We start from the raw sequence: 17854 nt of genomic DNA on the forward strand, positions 1-17854 counted from the left end.
GTATTGTAAAACTTTAAGAGTCCGAGTATTTGTTCTTGAGGCGCATACTATCTTGCATTGGATATATAGCATGAACAAAGTTTCCTTGTGGAATCTGGCAGAGGAAAATCCGAATGTTAATAAGTTTTTCCTTCTTCAAGAAAGACTCGAGGCTGTTTTACAAATTCTTGTCTCATGATGATCAGACAGGGTATTGGCATCTGAGGATTTATACTGAAAACAGCCGCCAACAAATGAAAGCTGTGAACGGGAGCCCACATCCAAATATTTTGAGAAAAAAATGCACAGCCTCGTCGGACATCTATCGTCCGAAGCGTGACAGAATGGTATTAATTTATGCAAACTATATTAAAGAGTAATATAGGGCTCAGCCCTTGGTGTCGCGCCAGGGGTTAAGATTGGCAATGTTATTTGTATTGATTCATGATAAACTGTGATTGTTACTTCATAAACGTTTATATAGAAAACTATGCCCAGTTTCCCTCTGATGAAAGCAGTTCACGTACTTACACGACGTCAACCCTGCAGCAGGGCAGGTATAGATTTTCTGTAGCGTTGTAACAATTTTGGACAAAAATTGGCAATTTTTACAATGATAACAGCCTATGGCGTTAAACAAGGACGTATTATGCAATAATTATCATTGCAATGGTAACCGCACTGCCCACCTTCCACTTGCAAGCTGAAAACTATAGCGTTCCGTCTAAAAACTTGCAATTTTTGAATCTAATTATTGACACAGGGGGCGCTCTTCTATATTCAATCCCAGCATTCTTTGCGTATGCCCCCGTTCATATGCACGACAGTTTTCTCCGTTTATCTATATCAACGATACTTTGTATCAGCGACAAGGTGTTATAATAACATTTACTGGCTAATAAAAGAGGTATATTTTATAAAAGGCATGTATATCATAGTAATTGTTTCGTATTTGTTTATTTACGAGTACTCAAAAAACAACATGGCGGCGCCCATCATGAGAAAGAAGGGTACACTTCCGGTTACTCGCATAGTATATTATGAATAAGCGCATGCGTAGTCAGTAAGCCGCTGGCGCGACTATTATGTTGTGCAAATCTATCTGACGAAATTGGAATCATTACCAATGAAGTGTATTCATGTTTCCGGATCGTACACTACCCCTCCCCACAGCCGAACAAAGCCAAGAACAGAGCCTCAACCCCCTTATATGGAACACCTAAAACTTCAAACATGGAAAAATTAGAGAGGCGACAGCAAGAGAATACCGCGTAAGTAAAGACGTCGCTGTACTCTACATCAGATTTTAATCAGATTGATATAGTTTGGTTCTTCGGCCGATTGTATTTTTTTTGAGGGGGGGGGGGGCGGAGATTATATTTCGGGAACAGCGTGTCCTACCTATAGCTGGAACCGAAAGCCTGAGGTATAATCGTGGCAAGTAAATGTAGTAACTTTTTGCTTTTATAACTTTTGTTCAGTTTGTTAGCTTGTTTCTTTCCACTGAAGTTTGACATTTCAAAGTAATCCGGGATGTAAGCATAAGACAATATAAGCATATCACATCTGGGATTGTTGGCAACTGTATTGTTGTCCTTTGCATTATGAATAATAAATAAGCATTCTATAATTTAGGCAGCTTGTATTGGTCCGTAAAACTGGGAATACTCAGTAAGCATTTGACAAACAAACAGTGACTGTTTGTAATATGTTTGCTCAAATGCATAGTTTAAAGCAACGGACAATTGACAAATATTTGAACTGAATGAACTTTAATGACTTAAACCCGAACCGCGGGTATAACAGCATAAACATGATCTTTATCTCATTTAAATAGACAATGGTAGCAGCATCAAACTAAGAGTGCAAAACGCAAGTTGCTAGAAATCAGACAGCTAAAAAAATAATGTACAGTGGATCAGTTGAAAAAATAATGCTAACTCATCAATCTTCCAGACACCCCCCCCCCCGGATAACAAATGACCCACCCCAGAGTAGTCTTGCAATTCCATGTTTGTTTACGTGAGAACGAGAATTATTTTTAAAGCTTGTCGTAGAGGGCAACATCGCTACTTGATGTGACAAAAAATGATGAGGCTATATACAGGTTGTTTGTGGTAAAAAATTAGCATAACTGGGCATTTCACACCTTTGTTCTGCTGATTCAACTGCGAAAAGATTCTTGAAGCAGCTGGCCACTTCGGGAAGGCTGACACAACACACACAGTGACTGTTGAACGTCAACAAGAGCGCCATCGCATGCAGTTTGATGTGTGGTGGAGGGCGTCGCCAAGATCATGTGATTTCTAAAAGCCTGGGTATTTCCCCAGCCCGAATTCAATACGGAAAAACAGGTGTTAAGGCTGATCTGCCATTCTTTTTGCCTCAAGACGAATATCTGCCTTTTATCGTCGTAAGTAACCGATTTAACCGTTTTGTGAAATTCCTGTACATAAATACTTTTGTGACTCATTCGTGTTCTCGGTGTTCACAGGTGACACGAACGTAATGCGGCGAGGTGGGAATGCTGTTTTTGCATTCCGACAGTTATGTTTTGCTTCGCGTCGGGCGCTACGCTGCGCCAATGTCCTCGTGATCCTTTGCGGTATTTTTGTAATAACTTATACTATACATTTCCTGCAATGTATAATTGAAACATTGACGCTGTTGTGTCTATGGTTGAATGAGAAACAAACAGATTCGTTTCCACTTTAACTTTGCAGTCAACCGAACATGTCAAGTTGGAGAAACGAGACGATAACTTCAGCCGAAAAGGTCAGCCGACCAAAGGAAACTGGAGGCCCAGCTCGACATCACGGCGTTAAAGTTGAGACGAACATGGGAAACAGTATCTGATCCACAGCACTCCTAAGTCAGGCGCCGTTGCCACTGACGCGGGGATGTCAAGCAGGTGGTCAACAGACCACAGCATCGATGTAAGAGGAGATAAGACCGTTGGTGGCGCTCTAAAGGCGGGTGCAGGCGCAACGAGCAATCCAGTTGTCAACTACGCTACTGGTGGAACGTGCATTGGAACAGCCGCGGGCTCCGAAAGATATCTCAAAAAGTAAACACCTTATTTACGTTTGCAAAGACAAGCTAATCGACTTCAAATACGGAAAACTCCGTCTTACAATATCTATCCAGACGGTTTGAATGTTTGAACACAATGTGACAATTTGGAATGTACCGGTAGATTAATTCTCCTTTGAGGCTGTGTGTTTGTTTAATTATAAACTTACGATTCACTTAACTGGCGGCTGAATGAACGCAAAGATATTTTCAAGTACTCGGTACTCTAGTTTGTAGGTGTCTTAAAGTTAGTGCTTTTTAATTCTTTGAATTCATAAAGTTACATTTACAATTCTAAAGTCTTTATGGATGCAATTCAATACAGACTCTGTCAAAGAAAGCGTCTCGTTAGCAACAGCCACGCAGTGACCCTATCGTGCCATGAATTTTAAGCGTACAGTAACAAGTTCAGCCAGATCGAGCAGTAAGAATACTTTCACTACGCATTAGCCTTACAGCTTGCTTAGCAAAACCTTTGAGAGCACATCGATGTAAGTCAGATAACAGAAGGTACGCAAATAACAAGGCGGTGAGAGAGGGCAGAACCCTGATCATGACTGGACTGTCCATCACGTGTGCCATCAGAACAGTGGACTTTGCATGAATGGCTACTTTGAATGACGTGTATATCCAGAGGAATGACATTGGGATGGCTCACAGACACAAATAGTGCAAGAATAAACATATCAAATTCCAACAAGGTCCTAGTGTTGAGAAAAAAATCCAATAATTCTACACCATAGGTGAATCAAGTAAGCAGGGTTTGTATGTCCAACGATTGCTTAGCAAATCAATGATTGATGTTTATTATATTGTTTAGCACTGTAGTCTTCTTGACCGACATGCACCGCTCTATACCTAGAGTTTCATCAAGCTCAACTAGGTTCACTATAAACAGGAAATGTCATGATTTTTCATGGGAGAGCAGTTTGTCCTAAATGAAAATAACAAGTTTTGTCTTTACGTTCATGCGGAAAATATTTTGAAAAAGCGTTAAACAAAAATAAAATTGTTGAAAAATCATCTAATTATACATGTATCCATTCGGCTGCCCGCCTATCTACTTATATTCTGTCTGCTGGCTGTCTGTCGGTTCCCTATATTGCCATATTAATTTTAGAGATTAATAGATTGGTAAGAGTTCCAACAGCAAATGCTATAAGGGGTGGACCATTTGATGTTCTGGGGAGCCTGACGACTGACAGGGGAGCATTTTGTCCTCTCCATACTTCACGACTTAGTTTTCAAACTTTGTACGTACATACGAATGTTTATTGTATGTATATATCATTCAAACAAACAAACAAACGAACTTACATAGATAAGTGGAGAAAATACATACGTACATACATACATACACACATACACTCACATATACATACATGCCTTCACTACATACATACATACTACATACATACATACATACATACATACATACATACATACATACATACATACATACATACATACATACATACATACATCATACATACATACATACATACATACATACATACATACATACATACATACACACATACACACATACACACATACACACACACATACATACATACATACATACATACATACATACATACATACATACATACATACATACATACATACATACATACATACATACATACATACATACATACATACATACATACATACATACATACATACACACACACACACATACATACATACATACATACATACACATACATACATACATACACACACACCAATAACACACACACATACATACACATACATACATACATACATACATACATACATACATACATACATATATACATACATACATACACACACACATACATACATACATACATACTACATACATACATACATACATACATACATACATACATACATACATACATACATACATACATACATACATACATACATACATACATACTACATACATACATACATACATACATACATACACACACACATACATACATACATACATACATACATACATACACACACATAAAACACACACACATACATACATACATACATACATAATACATACATACATACATACATATATACATACATACACACACACATACATACATACATACATACATACATACATACATACATACATACATACATACATACATACATACATACATACATACATACATACATACATACATACATACATACATACATACATACATACATACATACATACATACATACATACATACATACATACATACATACATACATACATACATACATACGTACAATAAAAGGTGAAAGGTAGTAAGCGTACTTATTACGTAATAATTGCACAGCTGACGTCAAAGTGAATAACCTCCGTAACAATCGTATGCGTCTCGAAAGTAAAATACTTAATATATACCTAAGGAATCTTTCAGCCACTCTCTTGCTAAATGTGGAATCTGGCAGAGGAAAATCCGAATGTTAATAAGTTTTTCGTTCTTCAAGAAACACTCAAGGCTGTTTTACAGATGCTTGTTACATGATGATCAAACAGGGTATTTGCGTCTGATGGATTTATACTGAAAACAGCCGCCAACAAATGAAAGCGGTGAACCAGAGCCCACATCTAAATATTTTGTAGAAAAAATGCACAGCCTCGTCCGACATCTATCGTTCGAAGCGTGACAGGATGATAGCAATTTATGCAAACTATTTTAAAGAGTATTGTGTTGTGCAACTCTATCTGACGAAATCGGAGTCATTGCCAAAGGAGTGTATTCATGTTCCTTGGATGGTACACTATATATTAACCCTCCCCACAGCAGAACAGAGCCAAAGACAGAGCCGACCCCCCCCCCCCCATTATTTGGAACACCTCAAAATTCAAACATGGAAGCACGGTAACGCCAACCCACCTCAATTATTTTACAACATGTTCTGGTCGACGGTTCATGTGGTCACATTCTGCAGTTCTTCGAAGAAAAGTTTTCACCATCTTACATTTGAAAAATCTTTTGTGGAAATCGGAAGTGAAATTTTTCCCCACCGAGTTAACACAAAGTTATTTTGAATTTTAGATCTAGATGGCGATAGATGTTACGTTATTTGTTTCTCTAGTACCAAAACCCCTGATAGTTATTCTTGATTTTGATAGAATATTGCTTAAAGCTTCCCTTAGCCGAGGAAAGTTTGAACTAAAATATATGTCTTTCAGTTTCGAGGCGACCACTACCTGAACTGTCCTCGTGCAAAAACTACAGATTAAGACCAAGATTTTTTCATATATCGGCATTTTACTTGTTCTGGTTAAAATGTTGTCCTTAGTTTTTCCACCGTTAATGCATCTTAATGTCTACGGTTGTTGGTACGTTAGTAGGTTGTGTGCAAACGTCCCCATTATATTAAACTTATTCCCTGGACAAATGCATCCTGTGACGTACGGTGATAGTCAAAGACAGCTGACGAAATTGCTTCAATTAATATTGATGTCACTGGAGTGATTGTTATGGTATTGGCAGCGATGAGGACGACAAAGAGCAAATAACCTGAACACCAACTTTATTAGCACTGTAGGTATTTCATGGTTGTCTACGCCAGAACGAGGATTACAGTTGAAGGTTGACATAGAGGGCGACATCACTACACTGATGTAAATCTGATGGGGTCGAACTCTGCACCCGGCACCCTGCACTTTGCAGTGCTAATGCGCTCGCAACAAGCTTCTCGAAAGCAGCCGGACGCTCCAGGAAGGCGGATTCTAAAAAACATAGGTGAACGAAACGAAGAGCGCCATCGCAGCTTGATCTTTAATGTGAATAGTGAAAGTGAAAGTGCTCTGAGGGCGCCGTCTGAGTCATGTGATTTCTGACAGCCTGGGTATTTCCCCGAATTCAATTTGGAAAAAGTTGTCTCAGTGCTGAGCCGCTGTATTCTCTTTGACTCAAGACCACTAGACTACAGATTGCGTTTTATCGTCACAATTGTAAGTATTTTTAATGTATTGTTAAACTCCTGCGCCTAAAAATGTTCTGCTCTTCAGATTAGTCGATGAGCTGACAGCTGACGAGAACGTAACTAGTCGAGAAATGCTGTATGTAATGATAGAATATATTTACATTCAGTCATTGCAAATATGTTTTTTCAGTTACTTTATGTTTTCTGAAATGTGTAATTGAGACATCGACACTCAAGTGTCTGTGGTTGAATTAGACGCCTACAACTCTACAGAGATTCGTTTCCAATTCAACAACGAATAGCCAAAATCTCAAGATACTGCGCATCTTACGATGGATCACTCAAGCACTTTGCGATAGTTTTGACCTTCGATGCAAAACGGCACTGAGTATTTATGAGAGCAAAGGTATTGTTGTATTCTCACTTTGAGGCGCCATCTATCATAATAGCTATGGCATTTGATGTGTTTTCCCTTTTTTGAAACCGTAAAAACCTTCATAAGGGTAAAGAAGTTATAACCCCGCACTAGTGCGAGTCTAAAATAGGTAAAGACAGATGTCGTATGATTTCTGAGAGCCTTGGGTATTTCCCCGAAATGACTTCAGCGAAAGTGGTATAGGAGCTGAATCACATACATACATGACTCAGTTTTGGTAAAACCCTTCCTCAGCGACGGAGGGTTTTCCCCGAAACGTCTGTTTTTGATCCTCTGCACCTAGTGTTTTTATCTGCCGTTTTTCTGGTATTGTAATTTACCCCATTTTAAATTCTGTTTGTGAAATACATATGCTTCCCTGTCTTACTGAATCACACGCCGAAATGCCAAGTGATCAACTGGTCAACACAGCTTATCACATTAATTTGGCGTAACAGAAGCTATAAGTAGACCTGGCTTGTTCTATTTTGGTGTGGTGATTGGTAATGAAAATTTGAAACCAGCAAGCCACATTTCACTTGTCAGGATACTAAATAAGATTCCGCATTATCCTTTTGTGATCGCTTCCTGTGCCTCATGCTTGTTGACGCTACCAAAATTTCAAATCACCAGTCTTGGTATGGCAGGCATTACTATTATAATATGTTCCATCATTTGCATAAAATTAGCTCTGGTGTCACGATGGCCCTCCCTGAACACTAAAGAACGGTCTGACCCCACCCCGCAATGCTTAAAAATAGCATGGTCCTCCTTTTCCGACCAAGCCTCCCCGGTCAAAATGGTATGTTCCTAATGACTGTTAGCTTTCTTCCTACTGATTTTCCAAATCCCCAAATCACAGAAATAAAATATTTTGGAATAACTCGGAAAAGTCATTCTTACACACACAGGAACAAACGAGACATGTCTTACCTAAGCTGGCGACAAAGACAGGCCGATGCAGCCAAGAAACAACCGAACATACCTTGGAGACAGGAGAAGGTAATTTCAGCCGAAAAGGTCAGCCGACCGAAGGAAACTGAAGGCCCAGTTCCACATTACGGCGTCAAAGTAAAGACTGACAAGGGAAACCAGTATCTGATCCACAGCACTCCTAAGTCAGGCGCTGTTGCCACTGACGCGAGGATGTCAAGAGGTGGTCGACAGAGCACAGCATCGACATAAAAGGAAATAAGACCGTTGGCGGCGCTCTAAAGGCGGGTGCAGGCGCAACCAGCAATCCAGTTGTCAACTATGCTACTGGTGGAACGTGCATTGGAACAGCTGCGGGCTCCGAAAGATATCTCAAAAATTAAAGAACTGATTTACGTTTGCAAAGACAAGCTGATCGACTTCGAATAAAGAAAACTCCATCTAACAATATCTATTCAGACGGTTTAAATGTTTGAACACAAATATTTTCACAGGTATGACAATTCGGAATGTGGATTTACTCTCCTTTCAAGCAGTGTGTTTGTTTAATTCTAAAACTTAGGATTTACTTAACTGGCGGCTGCAAGAACGCAAAGATATTTCAACTGTTCGGTACTGTAGTTTGTAGGTGTCTTAAAGTTAGTGCTATTTCATTCTTTGAATTAATAAAGTTACAACTATAATTCTGAAGTCTTTACTGAAGGAATACAGACTCTGTCACAGAAAACGTCTTCGTTGGCCACAGCTACTCAGTGGCTCTATCGTGTCATGATTTTTTAGCGTTGAGTAACCAAGCTTAGCGAGATTGCGCAGTAAGCATACTTACGTTAGGCATTAGCCTTAGTAAAAGCTTTGAGAGCACATTGGTGTAAGTCGGATACAGAAGACGTACAGTGAATCAGTGGATGTGAGAGGGTTGAATCCTGATACTGTCTATTAGAGCGCCCCCTACATTCAGTAGGCTTTTGCATGAATGGTTGCTGTCCGAATGTCGTGTTGTAATCCAAAGGAATGGCATACGAATGGCTCATAGACACAAATAGTGCAAGAACAAATTAAACATATAAAATTCCAACAAGGTCCAAGTGTCGAGAAAATCTTCTGATTCTACACCACAGGTGAATCAGGTAATCAGGTGTATCAGCAAATGAGCACTGTGTGATGTTTTTTGTGACTGACAGGCGCCGCTCTATACCTAAAGCTTCCTCAAGATCAACTACGTTCAAATATAAACAGAAAATGTCAGAATTTTTATTGGAAAGTATACGTTGTATGCGGAAAATATATGGAAAAGCGTTAAACAGAAATAAAATTGTTGAAAAATCATCTAATTATACGTCCATCTATTCAGCTGTTCCGCCTATATACTCATATTTCTATCTGCTGTCTGTCTGTTCTGTCTGTATATTGCCCTATTAATTTTGATTTGGTAAGTTTTCCAACACGAAATGCTATAAGGGGTGGACCATTTGGTGTTCTGAGAAGACTGAAGATTGACATGGGAGCATTTTGTCTTCTCCATACTTCACGACTAAGTCTTTTCAAACTTGGTACGTACATACGAATGTTCATTGTATATATGTATTACACAAACGAACGAACGAACGAACGAACGTACATACATAGATAAATGGAGAAATACATACACACATACATACATACATACATAGATACATACGCACACACACACATACATACACACAGACAGACAGACATACATAACATACATACATACATACATACATACATACATGCATGCATGCATGCATGCATGCACGCACGCAGACATACATACATAACATACATACATACATACATACATACATACATACATACATACATACATACATACATACATACATACATACATACATACATACATACATATATACATGCACACTCCTAGCCTATGCAAATCCATTGGTTTGTCCATACGGCATTATTCTCCTTTGTAATTATCATTGCACCGCTCTGTTGCAATTTCTCCATGAAAGTTCCATCCGGCAATAAATAACGGCGCGCTAGAACAAACGTGTTGGGCAGTAAGGTTCATACATTCAAATTAAAGTTCATTCGATCAATTGTACTTTATTTTCCCATTTGTATGACTTCCCCATCCTTTGACACATTATAAAATCCCAATCTCTCTCTTGACACCAGTACACGAATTCTCCGAGTCAGGGTTTGAGATTTAGCTATACAGACATGGTGATTAAAACCTGCGCAGGTCACTTGTGTTAAAAAATATTCTAGTTCCCTAATGTCACCAACATCACAATTTGATAGTGAAAAGAATTAAAAACTTTGATAAGATCAAAGATAGAACACGCCAATCAGTACCAAGGTAACAATAAGCATACAGTATTTCTCTCCATATAATTTGTAGTATTCGTTCTTTTTTTTGAAAATGTCACTTTTTTGCTTTTTCTTCACCCACAAAGTAAACCCAACCAAGTCATCATTAAGGCACGTGGTTTAGATGCTTCTTTTTTGGTAGACCCCTAACAGAGTGAGGAAACCGTGGAAAAGATATCCTGAGTGGCTTCTGACAACATGTATTGCCGAACGCAATCTTCACACCTAAAATGACCGGCCACATTATATATATAAACGTGATAATATACCACCCTACACATTATGATTGCATTCCTATCGGCAGTTGCACATTGAACAACTTATACTTCTATTTTATTGTAGTAAAGCTTCATGTTATCCGCTGCGACATCTTTCTTCACTCTGGGGTCAGTTCCATAGGTCACATTCTTCGACATGTCTTTGGAGAATCGGCTACCGGGCGGTTTACGACCGAGAGACTCGGCCAGGGTACGCGTCAGACAGGGACGGTTGCCGCAGCAGATACCGACGTACTGGATGCCTAACTCCTTGCACTCCTTGCCGAACTCCTCGATGTCACCATGGGAACACGATGCCACTTCCAGGTTGGTCGGAAACAAATGTTCGCCTGAAAAAAGACAAACAGTTGGGTTATTTCCAGACAATATGATAGAACGATGAAGGAATGCATATTGCTGGTTTGCGCATGTGCACGTGAACAATAAGTGCATATTGGTTTAATTGCCTACTATGAGAGTTCAATATACATGCAATATAATCAAGAGTATCTCTTTGATGAATTATATAGTGTCTTCTAAATTGTGCAATATATTCCGCATATTGCGAAATCGCAACTGACACGATTGAAAGTTTGACCTAAAGAATGAGATTCCTGACAGTATAAAAATGTCATTCAGCCAAATTAGTAAACCATCCAACACACTGTAGAGCGTGCAGATGTGTTACAAGGTCTAGTCCACAGTCACCTGTTTTCTAAAATTCCTCTCTGCGCCTACGCGCCCCATAGACGCGTACACGTCTTCTTCTCAGGCATATGTACACACGTCAACTGGGCGCATAGGTGCAGAGCGGAATTTTAGAAAACGGATGATCGTGCCTAGTCAAATGATAACCAACCTGTTTTAGGGTCAGACAGAACTAGAAATGTTGGTTCCTCGGGCGTTGTTCTGTACGGCACGGGGAGCGCGGCTAGGGGAACCTGCAAAACCAAACGTCATTGCAAATGGTGAACAACGAGGTCATCATTTATCAATCAATGACAAGTTGTACCAATCAAGATCTGTAGACGTTTCGACATCTCACCTTGCAGACTTTGCGAATTTCTCGCATTATCGGCATCATAGTGGCCGGACCACGGGAACAGTTCAGACCAACGACATCAGCTCCGGCGTCTTCCAACTTCTTGCAAGCTTCAGTCAGAGGTACGCCGTCTGACGTAATTGCTTGTCCGTCCTTGGTTGCTATGGGATATGCGGCAAGCATTATGACAGCAGGGAGGCCTTTAATAATAACAATAATAATAATAATAATAATTATAATTATAATAATAGCTTTCACATGACAGATTTCAGGTCGCCTTTTAGTCGGCCCTAAGTTAATCTTGCACCAGGCCAAAAGCAGAAGTGGGTCTTGAGTGCGAAACTTCCAAAAATGTGTAGTAACTATGTCACACAAGGATATGTAACATGTATGAGTGATACCGGGGATCGCGAAGTATTTTAAACTGTTTGCGAGCGAGTCCATTGTTCCAGCTTTCGCTTTTCACAAATTTTGCTGGGAAACGTGAGCATGTCTTTATATTTCCACTTGAACCATCTGTTTTCTGTCTCTATATTTCCACTTGAACCATCTGTTTACTACTTTCTAGAGGAGAATTCTGGGAAGAATTTTCATTACAATGCTGAAAAGACATGCTATTGAGTTGAATTTTCCGGTCTAAAGGGGTTACAAGGAGTCGTAAGAATAATATAATGTCAGGTTGAGTTATGTTAGTGTCAGACTGAAAAAAATACACATCAAAACTGGAATTCCTGAAGTGTGGTTCAACAACTTCAAATGTTACAATCAGCAAGATATGCTTTAATTATGCTATTGTTAGGCCAAGAAAAGTAAAAAGTGTGTTTCTCATCCTCGCACGCGTCGATTCAGACCCACAGCGTCAACCTTTTCTTCTGCTCATAAGGAAATTAAAATATAAAACCCCGCAAAAATACGCGATGATAGTGCATAACACAGTGCTGTATAAAACAGAACTATAAACATAATAACTGACACTAACATTCCATTCAGAACAGTACACATATGTCACTGTTACATTAAGTTGACAAAATTAAACTGTGCATTGCTGCACTAAAATCAAACCACGGAACTGTTGCTATACAAAAATACTAAAGCAACACTGCTGTGCATTTATCTCTGCTTGCATTCGCAAGTGAGTTAAGGCAGGGGTCCAGACCGAATTTCGAGCTGAACTTAATTCCTCAAACATAGCGTCAATGACACTGTAGCTCCCACCCTGGACTATTTAGTGTTTGTTCTCTGGTCAGATATTTGAACATGTGTGAAATGGATAAAGTGCATGAAGTGAAAATGCTTAAAGGGATATAGTCGTCGGAACTGCGCTCAAAGGTCGTATGGGACCCATACGACCATGGCAACAATGTATCCAAGGCACAATGGTGATTGATGAAAGTTAAAACATGTCTGTCATAATCTATCATCGTATAATTTAAATGTTGCAGCTATGATGATGAGGTGCATCTTGATATCGTGCACGAAATACATTGTTTGTAAACAAGAAACTCGCACAGGCGCAGTTCCAACGACTATATCCCTTTAAATGTAATGTACTGGAGACAGTGAAATATGTTTAATGTATTTATTCAGAATATAAAATGAAAAAATACAGAATTAGAAATATCGAATACTGTGATACAACCATTAACTCAACAAGTCATTGACAATGACATAGTCCCCACTTGTAATAGGAGTATTAGTCTTGATGGGGCAGGGAAATGTGGTCATTAAGAAGTATCACTGGAGTGTATATGTTGAGATCTTTGGGCACATAGGTCTATGTCGTTGTTCCCAATTTGAAACACATGAGGCATGTCTAAGTTATGGTTCTAAATCGGGAAAAAAGATCAGACCTCTAGCAGTATTGGCCAGCCAAGAAATACATATGCGCATAATAAATGAGGTACAATATGTGACATCTCGAGGTCTAATATCCTATCAAAATTGGAGGGTATAGAACTTGTGGTTACTGAAATATGCATAGATATGTATAATCACGGTCAAAGGTCATCGAGGTCACATGACATTTTGAAAAAAAAAATTATAATGCTAATTAATCCCTATATGCCAAAAAATCAGACCTCTAGCTCTATTCGCTTGCCCAGAATTAGATGTGTGCATAATTAATGAGGTAAAGCGTGTGTTGTCATAAGGTCTCCCATCCTACTAAATACAAAGGACATAGCACTTGTGGTTACTTATTTATTGACATAAACATATATTTTAGGTAAAAGGTCATCGAGGTCACATGACATTTGGTCAAAAAATTTCTCTCCTATAGTTATCCCTATATACCAAAAATCAGACATCCAGCTCTATTGGCTTGCTCAGAATGAGATATGTGCATAATTAATGAGGTACAGTATGTGGTGTCAAAAGGTGTCCAATCATACCAAATATAAAGGGTGTAGCACTTGTGGTTACTGAGTTATGGACAAATATGTATATTTAAGGTCAAAGGTCACCGAGTCACGTGGCATTTTGTCAAAAAATTGTATTGCTAAGTTATCCCTATATACCAAAAATCAGACCTCTAGCTCTATTGGCTCGCTCAAAATTAGATATGCGCACAATTAATGAGGTACAGTATTGGGCATTATAAGGTGTCCAATCATACCATACATGAAGGGTGTAGCACTTGTGGTTACTGAGTTATGGACAATATGTTTATTTGAGGTCAAAGGTCACAGAGGCCATGTGACATTTTGTCAAAAAAATTGTATTGCTAAGTTATCCCTATATTCAATTCAATTCAATTCATTCAATTCAATTCAATTACTTTATTATCCACAAAAAATGTAGAAATTTGCCTTCAGGCTCATCATATACAAATTAAAATAGTACAAACAAGCAAAAGATTCTATAAAAAGGGACGCTATTACACATTGAAATGCTTAAAAACACCACAAGGTAGCGACATATATACAAAAATTGAAACATAGACGGAAACAACAAAGGACCAACTGGAGGTTTAAAACAACTACATCGAGTTTGAGTTTAAAATTGAAACTGCTGATGGAAGAAATGACTTTTTGAAGAGGTTTTTCTTTGCACGAGGAACCCGAAAACGTCTCCCTGACGGGAGTTTCTGGAAGTAACCATGGAGAGGGTGATGAGAATCATTGACAATATCCTGCGCTTTCCTTTTCACTGCCAGCTGGTAAAGGTTTACAAGGGAATTTTGACGACAGGCAATAATTTTTTCTGCCATCCTCACAATACGAGAAAGCTTACTTCTGTTTCTGACAGTCAAATTTCCATACCACAAAATGATATTATAGGTTAAAACACTCTCAATGAGGGATCTGTACACCATTTGTAAGATATTTTGACTCACATTGAACGATTTGAGTTTCCTGAGAAGGTATAATCTTTGTTGGGACTTTTTCGCTATATAGTCAGTATTTTCATCAAATGTGAGTTTTTCATCTAGAAATGAACCTAAGTATTTGAAACATGAAACGACTTCAACAGATTCATCGTTGATTGTGACAGGAGTAAAATCCGGGCAAACTTTACAACCAATGACAAGCTCTTTTGTTTTACTAATATTCATATCTAAATAGCTATCTATACACCAGTTCTTTAAAATTTCAACATTATGGAAATATTCAGAAAGAGAATCTTCCTTTTTGAGTAGCCCAACAAGAGCCATGTCATCAGCAAATTTGAACAAACAAGATATTGCAGTATTGCACCTCATTGATCTGTGTAAATAGAAAATAGAGTAGGTGATAGCACGCAACCTTGTGGTGCACCAACATTCAGTACAATTTCCTCTGACATGTAGCCATTTACACATACCCGTTGTGGTCTTTCTCTAAGAAAATCACTGATCCAAAATCAGACCTCTAGCTCTATTGGCTCGCTCAAAATTAGATATGTGCATAATTAATGAGGTACAATATGTGGCGTCATAAGGTGTCCCATCATACCATATATGAAGGGTGGTAGCACTTGTGGTTACTGAGTTATGGACAAATATGTATATTTGAGGTCAAAGGTCATCGAGGTCACATGACATTTTGTCAAAATATTCGAGATATCTGCGTGAACGGATGGACTCATGGATGGACGAACAGACGGACATGACCCAATCTATAAGCCCACTGGACTTCATCCGTGGGGACTAAAAATTGTGTCACTGCATCCTTTTTGCAATATGAATACGATGAGAAACTAAATTTTTATTTTTCGTGGCCTTATACATGGGAGTCTATGGAGATCTGCCTTATACATGGGAGTCTATGGACGTGTAAACTAAAAATATGCAAATTTCACCACGATTTGCCCAAATTTGGGAAAGGTCACTCCTATGCACTTTCATACCAAGTTTCAAATCAATCGGACTTGCGGTTTTCAGAGAAGAAGATTTTTTGACCAAAATGGGAGAAAATTACAAAAAATTCATGAAAAATAGCAAGTCCAAGATACTGACCCAAGATGTGCACAATCATTTCAGGTCAGCCCAAAGTACTTACATGCTAATTTTTCATGTAATCTGCTCAGTGGTTATTGAGTTTTTCAATTTTGACTGTTTTTACATTTTTTCACTTAATTTGCATATTTTGGCAATGACAACTTCATTTGAACAAAATCTCATCTACAGCCCATCATCCATGTACACACCAAATATCAAGATGAAATGTGCAGCGGTTTTGGAGTTTTTGATGTTGACGGACAGACATACAGACATACAGACACACAGACATACAGACATACATACATACAGACAGTTCCCTAGCCTATAAGAAATGACATTTTGTCAAAATATCCGAGATATCTGCGTGAACGGATGGACTCATGGATGGACGAACAGACGGACATGACCCAATCTATAAGCCCACTGGACTTCATCCGTGGGGACTAAAAATTGTGTCACTGCATCCTTTTTGCAATATGAATACGATGAGAAACTAAATTTTTATTTTTAGTGGCCTTATACATGGGAGTCTATGGAGATCTGCTTTATACATGGGAGTCTATGGACGTGTAAACTAAAAATATGCAAATTTCACCACGATTTGCCCAAATTTGGGAAAGGTCACTCCTATGCACTTTCATACCAAGTTTCAAATCAATCGGACTTGCGGTTTCAGAGAAGAAGATTTTTTGACCAAAAATGGGAGAAAATTACAAAAAAATTCATGAAAAATAGCAAGTCCAAGATACTGACCCAAGATGTGCACAATCATTTCAGGTCAGCCCAAAGTACTTACATGCTAATTTTTCATGTAATCTGCTCAGTGGTTATTGAGTTTTTTCAATTTTGACTGTTTTTACATTTTTTCACTTAATTTGCATATTTTTGGCAATGACAACTTCATTTGAACAAAATCTCATCTACAGCCCATCATCCATGTACACACCAAATATCAAGATGAAATGTGCAGCGGTTTTGGAGTTTTTGATGTTGACGGACAGACATACAGACATACAGACACACAGACATACATACATACAGACAGTTCCCTAGCCTATAAGAATAGCTTCCATTGCCATATATACATATGGCTATGGGAGCTAAAAACTACAGGTCATATTTTGATGAAATTTGGTACACATACGTAGTTTTGATAGCTCTTTCAGTTTATATCACTTAAATTTGCATAAAAGGTGTCACGTGATTTTATATCGACATTTTCGCGCCAAAATCGCGTATATTATTTATCGGCATATTCCAACTTGTAAACCACATTTAAACTATATTTTTTCGGCATATGATAATAGAATGGGTTCAGTACAATCGATCAACATCCTTTACAAAGAGAAATTCCTGAGTTAATCGCCTCATATTTGCGCCAAATACGTACGATTTGTAGGAAAAGTCAATTCTTGTTTGAATTTCGGTGA

The 17854-nt window shown here is 38.5% G+C and overlaps 1 protein-coding gene and 1 long non-coding RNA gene across 2 annotated transcripts in view; one reads left to right on the forward strand and one right to left on the reverse strand.

Annotated features, from left to right (window-relative positions):
- The first annotated feature begins 6910 nt into the window (after positions 1–6910).
- On the forward strand, positions 6911–9040 carry LOC139133365 (uncharacterized). Its single transcript, XR_011552577.1, has 2 exons — positions 6911–7030; positions 8329–9040. It is a non-coding gene; the product is annotated as an uncharacterized lncRNA (long non-coding RNA).
- A 1378-nt stretch (positions 9041–10418) lies between these two features.
- The window catches only part of LOC139133372 (betaine--homocysteine S-methyltransferase 1-like), a 29263-nt gene continuing 21827 nt past the window's right edge, over positions 10419–17854 (reverse strand). Inside the window, exons 6-8 of the mRNA XM_070699933.1 lie at positions 12008–12204; positions 11822–11903; positions 10419–11312 (exon numbers count right to left, since the gene is read on the reverse strand). Of these exons, the coding sequence (XP_070556034.1) occupies positions 11026–11312; positions 11822–11903; positions 12008–12204 (566 nt within the window). The 3' untranslated portion in view covers positions 10419–11025. The remainder of the gene's footprint in view (positions 11313–11821; positions 11904–12007; positions 12205–17854) is intronic.

Source organism: Ptychodera flava, chromosome 1 (genome assembly GCF_041260155.1).
Source record: "Ptychodera flava strain L36383 chromosome 1, AS_Pfla_20210202, whole genome shotgun sequence".
NCBI classification, from domain to species: domain Eukaryota; kingdom Metazoa; phylum Hemichordata; class Enteropneusta; family Ptychoderidae; genus Ptychodera; species Ptychodera flava.